General features: G+C 36.4%; 2 protein-coding genes and 1 non-coding gene across 3 annotated transcripts; 2 read left to right on the forward strand and 1 right to left on the reverse strand.

Moving 5' to 3' along the window:
• The first annotated feature begins 12,878 nt into the window (after window positions 1–12,878).
• LOC111884752 (PRA1 family protein G2) lies at window positions 12,879–13,855 on the forward strand. Its single transcript, XM_023881066.3, has one exon. It carries the CDS (start codon window positions 13,008–13,010, stop codon window positions 13,599–13,601), a length of 594 nt encoding a protein of 197 aa, XP_023736834.1. The 5' UTR covers window positions 12,879–13,007; the 3' UTR covers window positions 13,602–13,855.
• A 163-nt stretch (window positions 13,856–14,018) lies between these two features.
• LOC111884751 (uncharacterized) lies at window positions 14,019–17,563 on the reverse strand. The gene has a single exon (XM_023881065.3). The coding sequence runs from the start codon at window positions 17,100–17,102 to the stop codon at window positions 14,166–14,168; it is 2,937 nt and encodes a 978-aa protein (XP_023736833.1). The 5' UTR covers window positions 17,103–17,563; the 3' UTR covers window positions 14,019–14,165.
• Window positions 17,564–19,540: 1,977 nt separating this feature from the next.
• On the forward strand, window positions 19,541–19,612 carry TRNAN-GUU (transfer RNA asparagine (anticodon GUU)). The gene has a single exon. It is a non-coding gene; the product is annotated as a tRNA-Asn (tRNA).
• The last annotated feature ends 3,616 nt before the right edge of the window (window positions 19,613–23,228 follow it).

Here is a 23,228-nt window from a genome sequence, read left to right on the forward strand (position 1 = left end):
ATTTTTTATAGTTTTATATTATAATTATGTCTAGAGTATTGCATACCTGAAGAACCATTTGTTATCTCTACAACACTTTTTGAATCTGAACCTTGTCTTTCATCACTAACTCCAGCACCTTTTGTAGCCCCTAGGACTCCGCATAAAAGTTAGAAAAATTAAATATTTCAAAAATACCCCTAGGACTGTTTTCATCCCAGAATCTGAATTAAACCACAGGTGATGCTTTGATTTCATTGTTTCTTGCAACTTCAACATGAATTGTTCTGATGTTGTATGTGTAAAGTTTCACACTTTACAGGAGATTCTTGGGGAAGGAAAGAAGGTTAAGCTTGAACAAAATGTAATTTCATATCATATGCTTTTGTGTTTTAAGGGTTAAATGAATCATTTCAAGATTTGAAAATTATTAAAAAAATGTTTAATGGTAGAAAATAAATTAATAACCTTCTAAAATCTTGGAAGCTAAAATATATCCAATTAAAACAATGAAAATGTGATTTTGTTTTTGTTTTCAATGTTATAGTAGTAGGAAGAGATGAAAGTTTGATATAATAAACAAATCACTAAAAGTAGGTTGCTATTTCTTAAAAAGTAATTCAACTTTGGCATATTATAGCTTACCTTCTCTGTTGGTGGCAACTACAATGAGTTCTTTCACGGCTATATCAACAACTTTGGATACAAAATCAGAACTCTGCAAGGATTTTTTATAAAAAGGATTAAATAATCACTTAAATAAAATAACTGAAAGTTTATTGATGGATTCCAAATAAGGCTGTGTGATTATAGATAGAGTTGAATGCTGGAAACGATTGAATCTCAGGGTACTCATTCAAAACTCTAAGATCTGCTCACGATAAAAATCCAAAAAAATAAATTAAAAATTAAAATTAATATGTGAATTATGATAAATAATTTTAAATTTAATAAAAATAATATGAAGAAGCAACTCACAGAGATGAGAGTACATCCCTTTTCCAAGACCACCAGCTGAAAAGGATCCACCTCCTACTATTGTCTTTCGGTCTCTTCAAGCAGATATCCTTCTCTTTATGAGCAATACACAAAACAATACACATCTTGCTGATAATATATGCATGTTCATTTTTATCAATTCCAAAGTCCAAACGGATTCTAGAATCCAAATACCAAGCAGCTCATCAAAAAGCTTTAAAGGATCAAGAGCTGCAAGTTGGAAGATTAACATTTCGGGAGCTATATCAGTATGTGACAGAGTATATAAAAACTTGAGACATTTTTTTTAATCTTTAAAAAAAAGTTTTTGAACATATACATACTACTTTGTGATTTCTGCATCTGAAAAATAAAACAGATGATCCAAGTTGGGATCTGGATTCCTTTAAGGCTAATCTTTCTTGAAGGAAACCCCTAAAAGGAGCCAATGCGGTTCTTAGACCAATCATAATAATTGGGATTTTAGGATCAGATGGAAGTCTGAAATTTGATGTTCTAAAAAAAATAGGTGCCCAATTACAATCTTCACTTTCTGTCATTGGCACTGCATTCTAAAAAATAAAACCATAAACTTCAAATCTCATGTTTACCCTTTTGGTTGCTATTTATAGGAAGAAAAGAAAAATAATTGATTATTGATAATTGATAATTGATACCTTCATCCAGGTGGAACAAACTCCTTTGTGGACACGTCCTGATGGTGTTTTCTCATACACTAATGCACAAGTAACATGAATCCTTTCTGGTGCCATTTTGTAAGATTAATAACATATAAATATTATTACATTCTTGAATTATTATTTTAATAAATAAAATCAAGATTATGGAAATAAAATCACTTAGGGGAGGAAGAAATTGAGTAGTATCTAGGTTGTAAGCGAGGGGCAACAGATGCAAAGAAAACACCAAGTGGAGGTTTAGCTGAAGGGAAAGCCTCCATGACTTCAAGAAGGCTTCTTTGGCTTGACACTATCCACTGAGCATATTCATCCTGAACAATATTTATCCAACAAATAAATAAATATATAACATCACTTTTCATATTAAGAAAAAGAAATCCCAAACCTTTCCAGCACGAGATGCAAGGAATTTCAGTCTCTCAACTTCATCAGGATCAGTAGCATGAGCAGCTAGGGCAAGTAAAGCAGAATGAAATAAATAAGCATCAAGAATTTGTTAAGTTTAAATTCGGATAATAATTATTGAAAAAATAAATAATACATTGCTAGACCTTAGTGGGGGGCGGCTTTTTCACCACATTTACAACCACCCCACCCCCAATCTGTCCCAGCTTCTCGAACCTTTACCTGAAACAAAAAAAAAAGAATATAACCCTATCATTTTCTCAAGTATTTGACACTACCCCAAGTACAATCTCAATTTTATGAATAAGTTGATGAACAAACACTTCGCTGAACTCAAACTCTTCTTTATGATCATGGGAGCCATGATGACCTCCCTCCACCAATGACTCATCTGTCCCTTCAAGTGCCACGTAGGAATCACCTTGGTGTGTCTGGAACAATAAATAAAGTATATAATATGGTCTTTAAATATTTATCAAAAAATATAAACATGGTTAAAAAAATAAAAAGAACATGACATACCCTATTATGATGTGCCTTTAAAATGAAAGGATAGGGTAGCAGCATCCATGGGACAACAATTGGAAACAAATCCAATATGAAACCAGGCATAACGAAACCCAGTTTGCGAAAATTGGTCCAAGTTGGTCCAATCCAAGCAGCTTTCATTAATCAAGATTTATACTAATTCTTTCAATCTTCCCTTCCTAATTTAGTCAAAGGCTGTAGATGGGTCTTGTTGTATAGGTAATAATATCCTCTTAATTTGTACAAAATTTTCAATTTTTTAATCCTTTTTTAAATTTGTATTTACTTTTTGTTTCCAATTAATTGGCAGTACTGCAAGACATGGCATATCACTTCACACACTTATTCAGAAAAGCACTGATCTTTCTGGCCCTTGTTTGCTGGTAAGCTAAAGGGCATTAACATCTTTTTCCATATATGTAGCTTTCAAGGGCTATTTTCAAGGATCAGATTGTTTAGTTGTTCGGGATGTCAAAAACGTGTAGATGAATGACAGACAATTGAATATTAGTAGCCTAGCCTTTGTATCATCAAAACAAGCAGGAACTATCAGCACATTATACTTTTTGATATCTAACCAATTATAAATAGTATTAAAGAGAAAACAATGAAAGACAGGGGATGGAAGCAAAACAGAAAGTGCTATTTGTACCTGGTAAAGCTTTCAAGACATAAAGAAACCCATGAAAAGGAATTTACTGGCTTTTGACTACCTCGTTAATCAAAACAGAAAAGGCTAGAGGTGTTGATCATAAGTATTTCAGCTAACCATCAAGGGCAACAACGCCTTCTGTTTCTTTTCTTCTTTCCTATCAATTTCACAATCCCAATTATACTCCTTCCCTGTCAAATGAAGCAAACAAAATAGAATCCTTATAATTTTCGATGTTTTATTTTCCCAATAAACTCAAACACCCAAACATCCCAGTATTCATTGATACTGGTCGACACAAACAAAAAAAAGAAAAAAGAAGAAGAATACGACCTGTGAGGTTCAAGAAAACCCCATCCGTTTACCTTCAATCACCGAAGACCACCACAACTTCATTCTTCTTCTTCCTTCGATCTATCCAAACCCCAGAGGTCCTCCCATTCATTCTCAACGACCACTGGAGATGGAGTAGCATTCGGCGAAACCAAGAGAGGCTCCCATTATTTTCATCGATCAGGCCTCTACCCAAACCTTTCCTCCCTCCGTTTATTTCATCGAAATCAGACAAGAACCCGACTCATTTACCTCGATTTTTACCAATGACGGAGTCTAAGAAGCCAAGGAAGGCTCACCGGGAATCGATAATTTCCTCCTCCTCACGAATAGATCGATTGCCTTGATCTACCAGTCGCTACTTGCCCTGCTCTATCGGACTAGTTGAGTCACCTCCCTACGTGTAATCTACTGGCGACAAGGAAAAACAACCAAGGAGACCGCCGGAGCGTCCCCCCCCCTACGGCAGACAAGAGAAGCGTTGCTGCTTCTCCCTTCTCCTTTCGTCAAATTGATCCCACAACAGAGGTGCTTCCCCTTTCTCGATTGATTTCCATCATCAAGCCACCATGGCTGCTTGCGTTCCCATCTTCCTTGCTCATTAGATGAACCACGACCACCGGACCAAAACTCCCACTACCTTCGTCATTCTGATTCCCCTTTTTCGATTTATGTGTGGGGATTAAGAAACAAACGAGAATCAAGATTTTAATTCTTAATATTGAGAATTGAGAGTATAATACTGAATTAGGGCTTTTTCTGACAATTTCAACATCAAGTAGGAGATATGGTGGTTCCAGTGGGTACAAGTAAATGAGCCTTGATCGATGTCAACGAACGGGGAAGAATTGGTGGCGGCTGTTGGAGTGCAAGGGAAAGAAGCAAGCAACACTCGATGTAGGGAGGCGGAGGAAGACCGGAGAATATTTTTGTGGTCAAAAAACACACCCAGAGCTAAAGAGGGGAAACAAGGAAGGAAGGCGGGTTTTCTAATTTTTTTTATTTCCTTTTTCCCGCTGCTAGTTGCGAGCGCATTTGTAAAATTATAAAGCGACATTTCTAGACGACACGCCTTTAACATAAGCGCCCTCCGTGTTTTTTTTTTGTGAGACACTAATTCTAGGGCACGCAAGAATCCGCGTCCAAAATTCTTTAAATTTCTAAAGATCTGACATTATTTTTAGGGCACGCCCTTTTGCGTATCATTAATCAGTGTGTGTTGTAAAAAGCGTGTCATTAAAGGTCTGTTTTCTAGTAGTGAACCATGGTATCCAACCATGCTATCTTCCCCGACCAGTTCTTAGAATCCCCAAAACCTCCATTGATTCGAGTATGGATCTTGTTCTTCCAGTAGTACAGGCCCAATACTACCTTCCACACTAATCCATGCTTTCCTCAATAATTATCTCGGGTCTCTAAGACCTAGTCACGAAATACCCCTGAAACCTGCCCATGGCGGAATAACTGCACTAAAATACTCCTTAAGCTATCCTAGGGTTCCACACTTCTCTACCATCAGCTGCTGAAGAACTCCTCACAATATCAATTAGCCATTCCATGAATACAATCACATGCAACAAAGCTCAGATTGTAATGCCCCGTCTTCAGGTATTGATTTAATGTGTGAGTTTCTTGATTTCAAGGGCTACTCCACGAGTTGATTGCCCTACGCGTCGAGTAGCAGTGGGTTGGTCGACGTATTTTAATGACCTACTCGCCGAGTCCAGGAAGGGCCTCGACGAGTAGGAGCTGGCAGATGAAACCCTAAATCTCGGGGTTTTGCACCCTATTTAAAGGATCATTGGCCTCCCCCAGCCTCCCCTTTACTGCTTCTTGCCCTTCTCAAACCCTAATCGAGTGTGTGTGTTCCATTTGTGTATTTTGAGCTTGGAAGAGGATTTTGTGGAGAAAGGAGTTTGGAGAGCAAGTATTCAAAAGCAAGGAGCTTGTGGGATCTGAAATCTACCTTTGTGGGCATCTTCTGGAAGGTATAAATCGTTACCCTGACCTCATTGCATTCTAGATCCCCTCTTTGGACAAATCCTAGGGTTTTCATGGTATGATTGGAAACTTTTCTTGTGTGCAAGTTAAGATCTGAAGTTGTAACTTCAGAACTGAGCTCCCTTGGGCTTCTTAGTCCATAAAGTTTCCAGCTTGTTCAAGGATGAGGCTCTCCCAAGGTGTAAAGCTCCATTGGAAGCTTAGATTGGTCATTTAGGGCCTTTAGAGCCTTGAATGTGCATAAAGTTTGCAACTTTACGTGATAAACGTGCCTTAGAAGCTGGGATCTATAATCTGGAACCTTTCCATGGCTTAAAAAGTGTCTGCATGGAAAAAGGTCTGCATGAACTCAACGAGTTGATGAACAACTCGGCGAGTCCGTTGAAGATGGTCATGAACTCGATGAGTCGATGGACAACTCGGCGAGTCCGTTGAAGATTTCCTTGTACTCGGCGAGTCGTTCAAAGACTCGGCAAGTCGGCTAGGGTTTCTCCTAATTCTTGGACACGTATGAAATCGACGAGTTAAAGGGGAACTTGGCGAGCCAATCAGGGATTTCACGACTTCTCAAGTTCAGAAATGACTCGACGAGTCGGTGAACTGCACTCGACGAGTCAAGTCAACATGGACTGTTGACTTTGACTATGGACTTTGACTTGGACCAATGGTTGACCAGTTGACTTCTACGGGTATTCTGGTAATTTGGAGATTTACGAAGAAGGGTTTTACGGTAACTATAGGTGGTGGAGTTCGCGTTGGCGACCCGAGAGTTGGGCTTTCTAGTTTCAGACGTCAGTTGCAAGGTGAGTTATCCTCACTATATCAACAGGGTCTAAGGCACCAAGGCCGGCCCATATGGATTTGTATTTTGATTATTATGTAATATGTGCATTGTTTCGCATCCTGTTAGTTAGGATGGTGATATGCTTATGCTTAGTGATTGGGTTCGGTCGATATCCTAGTTATAGGATTATGCTATGATATGACCTGGGTAGGTCGGTGTCCTGGTTTAGGACGTTGTTATGCTATTTGATCTGTTAGATCGGTTTGTCTGTTATTATGATAGCCTATGAATGTATGTGCACATGTTGTTTGATTTGGGTGTTGGGTTGAGGCGGTCCTGCTTTGTGCTAAAGGCCAACATACCTAGGGCGGTCCGGATAGACTACAAAACCCAAGAGGGTATGTTAGTCAGACTGAAGGCCCGACGAACGGTCCGGATAGGCTGAAGGCCCCGCGAGGTGGTCCAGACGTGCTGAAGGCTCGGAGAGCGGTCCAGATAGACTGAAGGCCTGTGAGGCGGACCAATCAGGCTGAAGGCTCATTATGCTTGCTGTTTGGATATATATTTATATGGCATGGTTATGTGGTTGGTATTTTAGGGGATAACTCACTAAGCTTCAAGCTTATAGTTTCAGTTGTTGTTTCAGGTACCTCTGGTGATCGCAGGAAAGCGAAGGCTTGATCGTACTATTCCTCTCGCTGTTACGACTTTTATGATTTGATACTGGGATACTTTGATAACTGTATTTTGAAAACAAGCTATGTAATGACCTAATTGATTAAAATGTTTTTAAAAGTTTAAATTGGCTTGAATTTTTAGGTGTCACACAGATAATCCTTCGAGTAACAGACTCATCCCTACAATGGTTGGACTCAGACAAGAGCCGCATAGTAGGTTCAAATCCGTCACTCTGAGATTATTCAACCTTTTTCACATGCAACTTAACATATTCACTTAATAGCTAACCCACATCACTCACTTAATAGCTAACAGATTCAATCCCACAATGGTTGGACTCAGACAAGAGTTGCGTAGCAGGACCAAACCCCTTACCCTAATCAAGCAATTCTATCATGCAATTCCTGAAGAAACCTAGACTATTACTAGCATGTTGTTCTAACATAACATAATCTCAAATAATTGTGTGGTATTTTGGGGTCAACTTACTAGCTCCGGTTGATCGTACACATCACATCTCCCTTGATTATTTTTGAAAACGGTTTGAAAATTGTTTTGAAAACCTTTTTCCATAGTTTGAGACTGGATTCACACGAGTGTTCCTCCAATTCACTCAAACCAAGGCTCTGATACCAGCTTGTAACATCCATAAAAATTCATAAAATTTAAACTTTTCAAAACAACCTTTTTTCTAAAGAAGTGTTTACAAAAACCATTGTTTCCAAAACATTATTTAAAATTCAGAATCGCTTTCAACATAGTTTTCAAAACATTCACATTATCAGAGTTTCCCAAAAATTGTAAGTCCAAAATGCGAGGATGTGTACGGCCACACCTTCACCTTGACACAATCCACTGAAGTACCTGAAACCATACACCAAAACTGTAAGAACGAAGCTTAGTGAGTTCCCCCAAAGTACCAACACCCAAACAGATAACATATACAAATAAAAGCATGTATTGGGTCCACAGCTAAAAGACTGGATTACCCATTGAGCCCACAGTATGAGTTTGGCTTGCCTATCAGGCCCAAAGCTCATATGTGGCTTACTTTTGAGCCTACAACAAAATTTTGGCTTGCCCTTGGGCCCACAAATAATGTCTGAATTGCTCCCTCAATCCTTGGATTGGAATACCAATGTGTATCCCTTAGTACGAGTCTGGCATACCACTCGGTCCTCAGCTCGTATCTGGAATGCCATTGAGCTCTCAGTGTGACTCTGATTTGCCCTACCCGGCCCTCATCTCATATTTGGAATGCTAATGAGTCCTCAGTATGATTCTGGCATGCTCTCCCTAGCCCTCAGATCATATCTTGTATACTCCAGGCTTTGTTGGCTACAACACAAAACAGTACAACCTCAACCCAACCTACACAATATGTCGACATATAACAGATAATATCGTATACAGATAAACAGACAATATCACAGGTAGTCCTACAGATCTACTAAACTAGAATATCAAATCTAGCATGCATATCTATTCCATACTCAACATATCAACAAATATCAGGTTATCAAACCAATGGGTCAGCCTTGGTGCCTTCGACCCAAAAGTATAGTGAGGAAAACTCACCTCAAATGCAGAAGCTCACTGAAAGAAATCCCTAGTTGTTGCACTGTCGGCTTCCCGAGCTATTAATACCAACAACACACCCAATTAGCAATTGGGTTCCATGCTATAATCCAGAATCCATACTTGGGGTAAAATGACCATTTTACCCTTAACCCAACATGAACCAAAATTGAGGCCCAAAACAAAAATATCCACAAAGGCCCACTTATGGCCCAATTTTCCAAATTGGGCCCAGCCCCATATAGGTCTTATCCTAAACCTATAATTTTCTTAATTACACTTCTGATTACCTCAAGTACCTCCATAGAACAACTTGGTCAAAGATAGGGTCAAAAGTCAAGGTCAACAGCCTGAGTTGACCCAACTTACCGGGTTGCCCTTCAACTCGCTATGTTCCTCTATCAATCTACAAATTCGGGGAAAAACCGATCCAAATCGCCTAGTTTACCCACAAACTTGTCGAGTTCACCAGAAACTCACATCTTAATACATTAAGCCGACATTACTGACTCTAAGAGCTTCACAACTCGGATCTCGACCAATTATGAGATCTAGAAGGGTAAAGTTTCCAACTTTACTCCTAGGAACCACCGAAATGGGTCCAAGCCCCAACCCTTAGACTTAAAAGGATGATGGCTTAACCATTAAACACTTAATACTCAAAGACAAAGCTCTAAATTGCAGATTTGATACCCTAGAGCTGGAAGACCACGTAAAGTTTCCAACTTTATGCTCACACGTGACTAGGAGAGGCTCGAATGCTCAAAAAGGGCTTAATAAGGGACTTAAAGAATGCATGAAGCCCTTAAATCCATAAAGTTGGCACATTTATTCCAAAAGAGTCCATGAAAACCCCATATATGAAAGAATAAGGCTTTGGGACGTCCTAATCCCAACATATATCTAACCCATGACTCAAACATAACAATTATCCCAAAAAGAAAGATCTAAACATCTAGCCATCAAGATAAGAACTTGATACCTCAAACTCCTTGAAAAATGGATAATTATTCTAGATCCAAGGCCTCTCCTCCAAGCTTAGAAACTTCAAGATCTTCTAACTCCTTCACAATGCACAAAATGGACACCAAACTTCCTTCCACTGCTCAAATGCTTGACAGTGGAGGCTACAACTCGATTTAGGATTTTTGATAAAAATGGAGGCTGATAAGGAGGTCAACCAAAGGAACTTAAGGTCTTTAAATAGGGAGCAACACCCTAGAAATTAGGGTTTCCTTCCCAGCCACCAACTCGCCGAGTTGAGGCATCTCAACTCGTCGTGTTGGTTCATTAAACCCTCGCGCTTATTCCATCTTGAACACGTCGAGTTGGTCCCTCCAACTCGCCGAGTTCACCTTGAAATAGGTTTATTCTCAACAATTTTTCTTCAAGATTTCGGGTGTTACAATTTCCGTTTCATCGCTTCTCACGTTGTGAGATCCAACTGCTCAAATCGTGAGCTCAATTTTCCCCCAAATCCTTTCCAACTTCGAACAGTTATAACTTCTTGGTTTCAACTCCGAATTCGGCGTTCTTTATATCCACGGAAAGGTCTTAAGGAGCTCTACACTTTTATCTTGATACTTTTGGCTCACCACATTTCCAACTTAAAACCTTAACCCTCGCAACCGGCCTGACACATAACTTTCCCAGTCCATCCTCAACTCCAAATACACGATTCATAAGCCTTGATCCCCTTACCAACAATAACATATTTCAATAAAGCTTCAAAGCCTACATATATTTGACTTACGGTCCACAATCCTTAATCACAAAACAATCCGAAATAGTGTGTTACATAGATGGGACCCATGGCTTGATAGAACTGGGAATACTTATGGTGCCGACCACCACAAAGGTGTGATTTCCAGCAAGGAAAAGGGTTGTCGATGTTTTCCACCATCCTTTGCCGAAAACCATTTGTGTGTTCGTTTCTCAATTGAATCCCAATTTTTGCGTTGTTAATATTAGTTGTTAGAAATCCATCAAGTTAATGGTGTGGTGTTGCAGGATAACAATTAGGATTTAAGATTTTAGTTTACATGATGTAAATATATATATGTAAGAAAAACTTATTATGGATGTTTACTTATAAATTGATGTATGTTACATTGTTCCATTTTGATTTTGGAATTGATGTTTTTTTCTTGTTTTAATGATGTATATGATATGTGTTTCATTAATTTGGGCTTTATTTTTAGTGGTTGATATTTAATTGGAAAAATATTTTATCGAAATGAAACAGTTTAATCTTTATTCATAGTGTTACGATGCATAGGGGTGTTCGTTTGGATGGATCGGTTAGATCTGATCCAATCAAGTAAATCCAAGTAAATTCAAAACATGGATCCGAATAGCCCGAACCAAATTCAATCCGATTTGATCCAACCAAATTACAATTCGGTTGGATCGGTTTTACAATTTTGTTTTTAAGAGGTAAGACATTTAATATATATATATATAGTTAGATTCAAATGTTATTTACTATCTGTGTATGTAGGATTGATTCTGGACTAATCATTTTAGTTATTTTAAAAAAAGTAATTAATGCATATTAAATCCTGCAGATTTAATTAATACTCATTATATCTTCAACATATAATATGCATTAATTACTATCTTAAAATAGCTAAAATGATTGGTTCAGAATCAATTCTACATGCACACAATAAATAGTTGGAATACAATAAACTAACCTTATATATATATATATATATATATATATATATATATATATATATATATATATATATATATATATATATATATATATATATATAAAAGTTAAATATTAGCCTACTCTATAAAAGTAACTAAAAAAACTTTTTAGTTAAAAATAATAATTTATAAACAACTATAAATAAAAATTGATTGTAGTTTAATATTTTATTGACAAAAACTTTTGAAAAGAAGTACATATTAAGGTGTGATATTAGATGAAAATTCTAATAATTAGAAAAATAGTTTAGTAAATTTATAAATGATTAAAGATACATGTTAAAAATAAATAATAAGTTGTCATTCGGTTTTTTTTTGGAGTGTTCGGTTCTTATTTTATTAACCAAAAACAGTCCAAAATCCAAAATAATAATTTGGTTTATCTTAAAATAAATCCAAAAATTCGAATATACGAATCAAATAGTCCAATCCAAATTGTCCAATTGGACAATTCGGTTTTAAACAAATAACATCCATCCTAACGATGCATCATGGATTCACAACTTTGATTGTGAATGGAAAAAAGAATAAAGCTTTTTATATGCTCAAAGACTATGTAGGATTAAACTCATTACGAAAGTTAAAATGTAGTTTATTTATTTATTTATAGTTAATTTACTAAAGTACGTACATGTCCTTGGATACTAAATTTGAATTTGAGTATTAACCAATATAAGGATGTGGTGGTATAATGTCATAATCTCGTTGATTCTCTTTATTTTTGTATTTTTGCAACATATTTATATTTTTGCATGAGTTGTCCTCTATATAATCTATTTTTCTTAAAAACTGTAAGAATTTTTTGTTAGTGATTTTAGTGTTATCTAACCATTTTGTGTAATTGAAACTAACATGTGAATGAAGAGATTTATTGTTTATACTTTATATTATATGTTTGGAGAATGCAGAGTGTATACATATATAAGATTGAATTATAAGCCGATATAATAGAAATGCGATGATCAAAGGGATTGTGCCCTTGTAGGGTCCTAGGGGCAACGCCCCAAACATTTTTTCGAAATTTGAATTAGTTTGATTATGGAAAACCGAATTTTAGTAGGTGGTTATAATAGGATTGACAAATCTTATCAGTTTTGAAAATCATTGATTAAGTTATTATTTTTGAGATTTTCCTAACTAATTTAGAAGATTAAATTCTAATATGTCATGCATATATACAGCTCCTCTTCTGAGTCGTATGCAACCTTTCTCAACTGCTCTTCTTCTTAAATAAACTCAGAATTCTCTGACAATTTGATTTGTATTTCTATGCTTAGATATACAAATGTCAGTTTGAATTATTCTAGATTGGATTTCTTGTAACCAGACAAAAATATCAATTTGGAAAGTGAACGATCCATAGGAATCCGATTCTCTACCATCACATACTAATATTCCCCCAACATTTTTCATTGAGAGAAATACAAAATTTAATGGCTATCGTTTATTTCAATGGAGTAGTTATAAAATTGTCTGATTTTAATATTTAAAGTATAGGGTACTTACTAAATACAAATGTCAAAATATAAAAATAAAAAATAAACAATGTAAGTTGCAAAAACTTTTTTTTTTTGTAACAAATAGAGGAAAGCGATAGACGCATTGATGCATTGCACGTTACCAAGTAGTTTATTTCTTGGTTCTGGTCAAACTGCAGTCAGACAATTCTACGATGTTGTCTCCAACGCCGGCAACCACCTACACCACCATTCCAATCTCTGGAACTGACGTCATTTTCCGATCATTTCAGAATCTATCGTCCTTCTTGTCCCTACACCGTCCCTGGTCGGAATTCATCTCCGGCGCTGACTCATTCGACAGGCCCGCCTCACTCACCCTCACCGGTACCAGACTTGGCGTCAACTCGAAATACTTCGGCGTGAACTACGGCATTATCATCACTATATGCGCCGCCGTATCCTTAATCGGAGATCCAACCACACTACTAGTCTTCGCTTCTGTGTTCACCCTATGGCTTGTACTCTACTTTTTCCGTGAAGATCCGATGGTTGTGTGGGGACACCACGTTCATGATCACCTGGTGACTGCTGCTCTTGTTTTGGTCACCGGAGTTTCTATTTGGATTAGAGGTTTTGTTACAAGTCTTTTGATCGGAATTGCTGTAGGGATTTTGTTCTCGGTTGTTCATGGGGTTTTCAGAAACCCTCAGGGAATTTACCTCGACGAACAAGACGCTGCTTCTGATGGATTGATCTCACCTCCTTCAACTTCTCCTCGGGATTACAAACTCAATTTCTCCAATTAGTATTACAACATATCTCAACTTACTCCCTTTATTTTTCTAGCTAACCCTGATAGTGATCTGTGTGATAGTTTTCAATTCTTGGATTGGGATTTTTGATTGTTACTAGTAGATAGAGATTTTTCTTCTTACTTCCTTTTTACTGGTTTGATTTGTGAGGTGTGACTTAGATTGTTACTTGTGTTATATAAATATATATGATCAATTTGATCATATTTCTACTGTGTTTTTACTTTTTAGTGAGTTGTTCTTTGTTAGTATTATTGTGTACTATTCCTTTTTTTTTTTTTTATTTTTTTTTTTTATCAATGAACTCAAAACCCTAAATTGAATTGGAACTTGACTCAAAATCCAAGGCTGAATCTGACACAGTCATTCTGTAAAGAACAATCAACCTGTTTTAACTGGAAAAGCAGAAAACGAAATAAACTTTACTCTTGGTTTATAAATGTTGATGTTGATTTACTAATGGTAAAACTAAAACAACATGGTAGATTAATCATGTTATGGGAAAATTGATCTGATCTATAAAAAGTAAAAACCTAATCTTGATTCTTGATTCTTGATTCATATCTTACTCCTCATCCTAACTAATTTTGCCAATGTTTCTTGAGCAGCTAAAGTTTGAGCATGATTATGACCAAGCATCACAGTTCTGATACTAATACAAGTCCTACAAAGCTCTTCACCATTATCAAAGCACCCACCTCTCAACAACAATTTGGCTCTTGTCTCCAACAAAGTAGCTTTCAAAAGTGTCACATCTTGCCAAACATATTCATCAATTCTTTGATGCGAGTTCATCTTCTTCTTCCAACAAAGAGATCCATGGCACCAATCTTGTATCTGTGACACAAACGATTTCTCAACTTCTTCAAGCACATTCGTACACACTTTTAGCAGCTCCAACGCTGAATTACACCTGGAAAATGTCGTAAACGCCCTTATAGCTAAAGGGAGAGCTGTTTTCTTGATGAAAAGAACCATGTCATGGGCTTTTAGTTGGACCAATGGTGGTTCGGATTTGAAACCGAATACTAAGAAAGCAGAAGCCCAAAGATGATCCGAGTTGAAAACCGGGTTTCCTGTTTTTCTAATGCCATGAATCGTTGCTTTTGCTGTGAGTAAACTCCCTTTTAGTTTCGCGAATGTTTGAGTAATCGGGTGAAAGTGAATACAACATCCATGCTTTTGGTTTGCTCTTCTAGCAAGACCAAGTTTGACCAACACAAGAGCTGAATCTTCTTCACTTTTTGATGTTTGACTTTCGAGAAAACCCGAACAACAAAAGAAAGTCATGTTTGCACATTTGACCCATTTCTTGAATCTGTTGGTGGAAGCAGTGATGTTATTTGCACTTGAAGCAAGTAGATTTGATGAAACGGGTAACGGGGCGACCCATGCCCCGACTAGAAGCATCTTTGAAGCAAGAACATTTGTACTCCCTTTAGCTTCATGTAAAATTGTAATGCAAAAAATCAAGACTTTGAGTAAAAACTTATTGTTTCCCCAAAATACTTCTTCAAAATGAGATGAGTTTATCTCATTTTCGTCTAAACGGATATGATTTATGGCTTCAAAGAGGGTGGAGGGTAAGATTGCAAGTTCAGAAAGCAACGACCCGATTACCCATAACCCAAAGCTTGACCGACCCAATTTCTCATCAAATTTACCCAAAATTTCAACTTCTTGACCCGGGTATTCTTTTCTCCTTCTTCCTTTCATTAACAACATTGCGTCTTTTAATGGCAGGGGTTGAAGTTGGATCGGGTCAAAGGTCATTACTTTTGGAAGCCGGGTTGTGATGATGACGTGGGAGCCACCTGTGTTTCTTGGTATCAAGTCATGTAAGTCTTTCCCTTCCCACCAATCTTTTTCTGTTTCAAGATTATCGATGATTAACAGATATGGCATATCGCGAAATAATTCCCGTTTTACCCTCTTGAAAGCTTCTGTTTCTTGTTCATCAAAGCTTCTAATCCTTCCTCTTTCTTTCTCTTCGTCTGCGCTAACATCTAATCCTAGATTTAACGATAAATTTAGAATATTCTGTCGGAAATAACGAGCTTCCCCACCGACCCACAAAACCATCTTGTATCTTTGAGAATATCTGTGAGCAAACTCCAATGCTACCTCCGTTTTCCCAATTCCAGGTTCGCCATTGATGCACACAATGCTGCTTCCGAAGCTTTTGTATTTCCCGCTTTTCGTTTTTTTGTATTTAGGTCTCTTCAACGAATTTCTCCCGATTACAGGTTCCACCCATGCTTCTAATTTCGGTTCTTTACACTTTCCGACTTCCAAATTTATAAACTTCCGATCGTTTTCACTTTCCTCATCTGCAAGCCCTTCTGATGTTCCAGGTGTTCTAACGTGTGTGTTGGTTTCGTTTTCATCAGTGCATCCAAAAAAAGCAGTTTCGATCTCTGTTATCTCCTTTTCTCTTCCGACGAAGAATCTGTTCCTAGGGTACGGCATTTCATCGCTATTATCGATTTCTTTTTCAGCGACACTCATCCTCCCGAGTTTTCCCTTCAAGATCCCGGCAGTTCTTGATACACAGTATCTCCAGTTACCTTCGTTAGCTTCGAGCTTAAACTCGTGCGACTTTATCAACCCATCAATGGCGTCTTTGCATTCTTTACTGTCGGAACTCATGAGAACGTTTGAGACTTCGTTTGTGTCAAAGTCGAAGAACAACGGGATTAAATTCTTTTTTTGAGCGAAGAATCTAATCTCTTCGAGACTGAGATAACTCGAGAGACTATCTTTGGTGACGACGACAATCCCGAACGTGACTGAACAAATTACTCTGTCGGCGATCTCGTGACTCTGTGAATCGGCGTATTTTGCTCTGTCGGCAACGAAACACGCGATACCTTGAACCTCGAGCTCCGATTTCAACCATTTACAGAACCTTACCAAGTTCGGATTTTGACCTTGACCATGGTATCCAATGTAAACATCGCAACTCCTCAGTTTTGCATTCGCCGGCGAAACAGACCCTTTCGCGAACGAAATCCGAGGAACAGGAAACGAAAACGAGACACGTGGCGCCGTTGTGGTTGTCGGATTCATATTAACATCTGAAGAAGGAAGATGAACAGGAACACAGTTGACGATTTTGAGCTTGGTGTCGTCGGAAAAATCGTATCTTTCCGATGGGGGAGTGTAGGAGGTGCTGGGAATATCATCGTTCCCGGAGCCACAATAGGATACGGGAGTAGAGGGGTGAGTGAATGTCGACGGTGTGGTGGTGGTGGTGGAGCCGCCGTTGTTGATTGTTTCCGTTTCGTGAGGGTGATTCAGGTCTTCTCTGGTGGCTCTGGGAGATATGTAAGGAGATTGAAGGGCGGAAACAAAGGCGGAGGAGGGCGGCGAGATTAACGATGGTGAGTTATATGGAGATGAAGAAATCGAAACAATGTTGGTCACGATCTCTTTTCTTGGTTTCTGGGTCGAATTTGATATTTTGATTGTGAGGTTTTTGGTTTCTTGATTCATGTTTGAAGAATATGAAAATCTAAAAAAAGATAGGGATTTTTATTCATGAATCACAATCACATCAAAGGAGAATCAATCATGAAACAGAAGTTAGATTCTATAATTTGCTCAAATTTATGGTGACAGAAGAAGTCAAAAAACCGATGATTGTGACTGTGATTTTCAGAAAAATACTGTAATGAATGCAACAGTGGGAAGGAAGAACAGAACACAGAAGAGGTTACACTTACATACATGTGAAATGATACATCATCTTTCTTTCATCTGTGGGCCTTTTTTTCACAAGTCAGAAGTACCACCAAACCCCACCACCATTTTTAACCTTTCAAGATTGAAAGTACAAGCTCAATAGCCAAACGTACAACAACCCTAACTTCATTTATGATTTCTCTCTCTCTCTCTCATTGAACATGGTGAGAGTGAGATCTGATTTTTTTGAACATAAACTAATGAATTAAGTGGCTTAAAAAGAAGGTGCAGAGTGAGTGTATTAAGGTTTAAACAAACAATTTAAGGCATAAACTAAGAATTTATTTTTATTGGGGTAGGCATTGGACAATTTGTTTTTGTTTTATGTGCTGTCCAGTTTTACAAATTTGAAAATCTTGGGAAATTACTAAAATGGACAGAGGGATTTGACTGGAATCTAACATGGGGGTCTGTCCAGATTGGTCAGAAAAGTAAAAAATATTAAGAGATGGAAAGAGGCTTTGGGAGATGAAAGCTAGCTCAGAGCTTTGTTGGCAATGGTGATATACACATATATATATTATATATTAAATATTAAATATTAAAATATTAAAAATATTTAATTTTATTTAAAATGATTGATTCTTTAGCCAGGGAAAGGAGGCCCAGGTCCAGGGGTAAATGTTAAATGTGCTTGCTCCCCTTTGTCTGGCATGGGTGATGTGGGAGTGGGTGTTTCTGAAAATGAATACATATTTGATGTATCAAGTATGGCATACTTTCATTTTTTCTTTCCCCCCACCATTTAATATTTTTTTTCCTTTTCAATGTACCAAATAACCACCATACTCTTTTATTCACTATCATTTTATTGCTCAGAGAGCATCCATCATGTTATGTATCATTACTTTTTTAAATTATGTAATATATATTTAATAAAAAAAAAAAAAAAAAAAAGAAGAAGAAGAGGAAACGAAAGAACACTTGAAAAATCTCACTTGTGCAGCCTTGGGTAATGAAAAAGCTTCGCCTTAAAAAATTAAAATATCTTTCATTTTCAAGTCACCGTGGATGCTCTTGGTTTGATGCATTTTATACAAAAGGTATCTTTATATGAACTTAGACAGATTTTTGGATATTACCTTTTCACAAAAATATAATAACAACTAATATCCACTTCTCACAGGATAAAATGTTAGATAATAGACAAAAATTTAAGTTGTTGGTCTTTGTGATTTGCCAAATTGCATGGTGAGGACAATTATGATAACACCTGCATGATTGGTCATTGTTTCGGTCATTTTGTGTTATATCATCATCAAGGTTCTAAAAGGCACATCATATCGTTGAGGGTGGCTTCACCACCAAGAAAACACCCTTAACATACCTGTTAGGCGTGACACCTGTCATGACTTGTCTAGGTGTGCAACAACCGTGACATGGCACATGTATTTTTTTTCAAGGCGTGTTTTTTCTTTTTCTTTCTAATTGGGCATGAAACCAATGATTTTTTCTAAACTTTTTGTTATAAAGTGTTGATTTAACCTTTCTAAAACCTTTATAGTTGATATAAATCCATAATTATTGATTTATTTTTGTCTATATATAAAAAATTGTTGCCTTAACTTACGTCTTGAAAAACATCATGTTTCGTCATGACTCGTAAAAGATTAAAGCTTGACTTAGCCACCAATTCGAACAATATGTAAATGACCAAAACAATCTCTATATTTCTCAATAAGGCACGCCTAAGCGCCTCAAACCATCGACATCCCACCTCCTAGCATAGAGTTTAAGATAGGTTTGATTAATCCAACACAAAATAAATTAGTATCACCCCTTTCCAAACAAGAAGCATTACATGTTTGGTCTTCATCGTTATTTGATGTTTTTTTAATCCTTTTTTATATGTCCGAATGTGTTGCTATATTTTAGTTTACAAGGTTTGTATTAGGCTATGTTTGACACGTTAGCTAAAAAACTAACTTTTTGTCATATATAGAAATAGAAAGAGATAGACTAGAAATGACATTTGTTATGTTAATGACACTAAAAGGATATTAAATGAATGGAATTTGGATATTGATGGAATATAATGAAATAGAGCCACTTTGGGGTTCCCTATGAAATGAGGCATGGAAGGGAGCCACTACGAAGAAGTTTCGGGAGTTACGAAGGAAGCTTCGAGCTCATATTAGTCATGGGTTGAGAACAGGAATGGAACTCTATGAGATCGAATCTCCCGTTGTTCCTCAGTAGCTCAGTGGTAGAGCGGTCGGCTGTTAACCGATTGGTCGTAGGTTCGAATCCTATTTGAGGAGATTTGAAAATCACCGTCAACACCTCGGTGTAGGTCTAGGATACTCCTTTGTTCCATAGCCATGAGACTATTTACAACTATCCAATTAATAATTCTCAAATGTACTAGTACTAGCAGTGCATCAAAGATGCAGTCATCGATTAACGAAGTGGATTATTATTTGTACAATTGGTACTTTGAACTTGGAACGAGCATAAAAAAATTAACAATACTTCTTTATCTTTTGAGTTGTTCTGCCGGCTCGGTCACTCAAGATCTTTGGTCTCTACCCGGACTCGGTGAAAAAAAATGGAATCACTCCTTATGGACTCGTTGAGAATGATTATGGTCTAGTTCGTGGCCTATTAGAAGTGGAAGACGCTCTGGTAGGATCCTCACGGACATGCAGTCAGTTTGATAAGGATCGAGTGACATTGCTTCTTCGACCCGAACCAAGGAATCCCTTAAATATGATGCAAAATGGATCTTGTTCTATCTTTGATCAAAGTTTTCTTTATGAAAAAGACGAATCGGAGTTTGAAGAGGGGGACGACTGGCAACAGATAGAGGAGGATTTATTCAATCATATAGTTTGGGCGCCTAGAATATGGCGCCCTTGGGGCTTTCTATTTGATTTGTATCGAAAGGCCCAATGAATTGCGATTTCCCTATTGGTCCAGGTCATTTAGGGGCAAGCGGATCGTTTATGATGAAGATGAGCTAGATTATCGATAAGTTATCTCAAGCTAGCTTATCGATAAACTATTTTTGTAGTCTCACCAAATAAGCTCAAAAAATAAACTAGCTTATGCGGGCATTAGTGTTATTTATATTTGGGTAACTGGTTTGGTGTTTGATTAAAATATTTAAGAGCAAGCCAACTAGTTTGGGTGAGCAATAATCACCTCACATAGTTTAACAAAAATCATGTTGCCTTTTCGGGTCGAATTAGAAAGAAAAATCAAAGAAAAACAAAACCCTTTCACAAGAATGCTTAGGCAAATTTTGAAGTTCGGTATTTCACATATAATATGTTAGAGGCTGGTTAATTCATCATTTGGGCATTCTTAACGAGCGAAAAGCAAAAGTTTGTGATTGTCTGTTCATTAATGTAAACCTAGTAATTTATTTTGTGATATTCATTTGTAGAACTTGAATATAGGATCTTTAGGTAATCTTGACAAAAACTAATATATGATTAAAACGAGTTTAATTGAAACAAAAATGTTGGATGAAACCCAAAAGTTAAAGATGAAGATTTTGAAACTTGATGAAGGGAAAGTTGAAAATGTTTGTCTTTTCCATCCTACGTGGAAAATTTTCGATTTTAAGGTTTCTTGGAATCTATTAGGTTGAAACATTGTTGGGTTCATAATCTTGTTCAAGAACAAAGGAGAAAATGGAAGTCTTGTTCGGTTCTAATTATTTATATTCACTAGAGAAGTAGTAAAATTTGTTCATGGTTTGTTCAGTAGTTTGTCCAAAAAAGTTTATGTAATCAAGTTCTAAATATTTTTTATGCTATTTATATAGCAAATTATGATTTTTTTTATTCATGCATGGCATAAGATGTGCATTGATTTTTATATTATAATATAAACATATTATGTATTGAGATTGAGATTGTCGATTTTGTTTAGGCGGGGAATAAGTTGCCTTATATTTACCTTTATGTTTGATATATTATTATTATTATTATATCGGTGGGTTAAAAATACATTTTAGAACATCTACAATACATTGAACTTTATAGATGTCAATGATTTGACACATCATTATGCTATATTTTATATAATTCTATAATTTTTTTTCCTACACTACACTAAACTATATAAAGTTTAATGGAATATATTTAAATATTTATTTAAGAATTAGTAAATTTCATTTTTCCTAGCGAAGGGTTTAGTAGTAGCCATCAAACTCATAAGTTTATTAAATGTCAAAATGACATCTCAATAATAATATGGTTTTATCCATTAAATGACATCTATGTTTAATACCTTATTCAATTTTCTCATTGAACTCTTATAAATGCTCTAACATCCACTATTTACATTTATCCATATGGCTCCTCTGTCAAATAACAAATTAACTGACCGAGGAAACAAGTAGATCCTTGGTTAATTTTGATTATGGAAACTACTTTTTCCTTTGATTGTGAATCGATAAAGCAAAAACAAGCCAAACTTTGGACATAGCTTCTATACTCTAATTTAAATGTTTCATGTTAGGCTCTTAAACCGATTAGTGGAGATGTCCATAAACATTTATATTTTTTAAAACAAATAAAAATATTTGTAGGTTTAAGTATCAATAATACTTAATAACATCCTTTTAGATTTTTAAAGCCTTTTAAAGATTCAAATATATTAAATAATCCTTTATTTTTATGTTATTGGGGTCTTCAACCCTTTTCTAATGAAGATGTTATCTCTATTTCTTTTATAAATCACTTCCATTTTCAGTGTTATAGGGGGTGTTTGGCTTGTCTTTTTGAGAGGCAAAAGTTCTTTTTGGAAAAGTCATAAAAAATCAGGTTTTCTTAACTTTTCCAAAAAGTCAGTTTTCTTTCTATCTAAAATCCAAAAATAGATTTTAAAATGTTTCTACCAAACATATTTTACCTTTTATCTTTTCCGAAAAAGGCTTTTGCCTCTCAAAAAGGCAAGTCAAACACCCTCATAGTGGAAAATTTATCATAAGATGTATCATTTAGGGTTAATATCACACACAAACACACACACACACACACATACACAACAAAAAAAAAACCTTATATATTTAGGACAAAATTGCAAAAATGGTCTATATAGTTGTTAAAATTATATGGTTTTGGTCCAAAAAAGTTTGGTGATGCATCAATGGTCAAATTACGGATACTTTGTGTGGTTTTGGTCTCTGTGGTTAATATTTTGTTGTGTTTTTTGTCCATACCCCACCTAAAATTATGAATATGCCCCTAAAATAGTTATTTTTATTTATTTTATATTTTATTATTATTCTTTTAAATAAAAAAACTAAAAGAAATCCCATCCCACCCCACCTAATTCATCACTCCTACCAATCTCTCTCTCAAGAAACACAAACATGTCGTCTCCACCAAAAAAAATCCCACCTCACAACCACCCTGACTGCCATAACCGTCCACCACCATCACCTTCAACCACCTCCATCTCCACCTGGATTTTAGATGAAATTGTCCCAAATACCATGAAAAATCCAAGCTTCAAGAATAATGTCCAGAAATACAATCAACTGAGTGTTGATTTACAAGATTTGAATTCCTGTAACAATTTCCCATCTCGAATCCCAACAAGAAATTAGGCTAATCCTTCAAGAAACAGAGTTGCTTGATACACAGTTGTTGGAGACACCTCACTTGAGCCGACTTTTACATTTCGATCACCACCACCACCACCATTGATCAACACCATCACTCTCAGGTTGTTTGGGATCTATAAATGAACTCCATCATTTATCTAGGGTTTTTAGATCTAACCTTTCTATTTCTTCGGTGAGTTCGATTCCGAACATACTCTCCCCTTCTTCAGTGAGTTCGATTCTACCTATATTTCACCCTCTATTCCTTTCTCTGGCTTGAGTGATGTTGATTTATAGTAAATTGAATATTCTCTGGC

Source organism: Lactuca sativa, chromosome 7, assembly GCF_002870075.4.
Source record: "Lactuca sativa cultivar Salinas chromosome 7, Lsat_Salinas_v11, whole genome shotgun sequence".
In the NCBI taxonomy this organism is placed as follows: domain Eukaryota; kingdom Viridiplantae; phylum Streptophyta; class Magnoliopsida; order Asterales; family Asteraceae; genus Lactuca; species Lactuca sativa.

Bases quoted from the DNA above. Each gene is read 5' to 3' on its own strand.
- LOC111884752 (XM_023881066.3), top strand. From the start codon at position 13,008: ATGTTGTCTCCAACGCCGGCAACCACCTACACCACCATTCCAATCTCT.
- LOC111884751 (XM_023881065.3), bottom strand. From the start codon at position 17,102: ATGAATCAAGAAACCAAAAACCTCACAATCAAAATATCAAATTCGACC.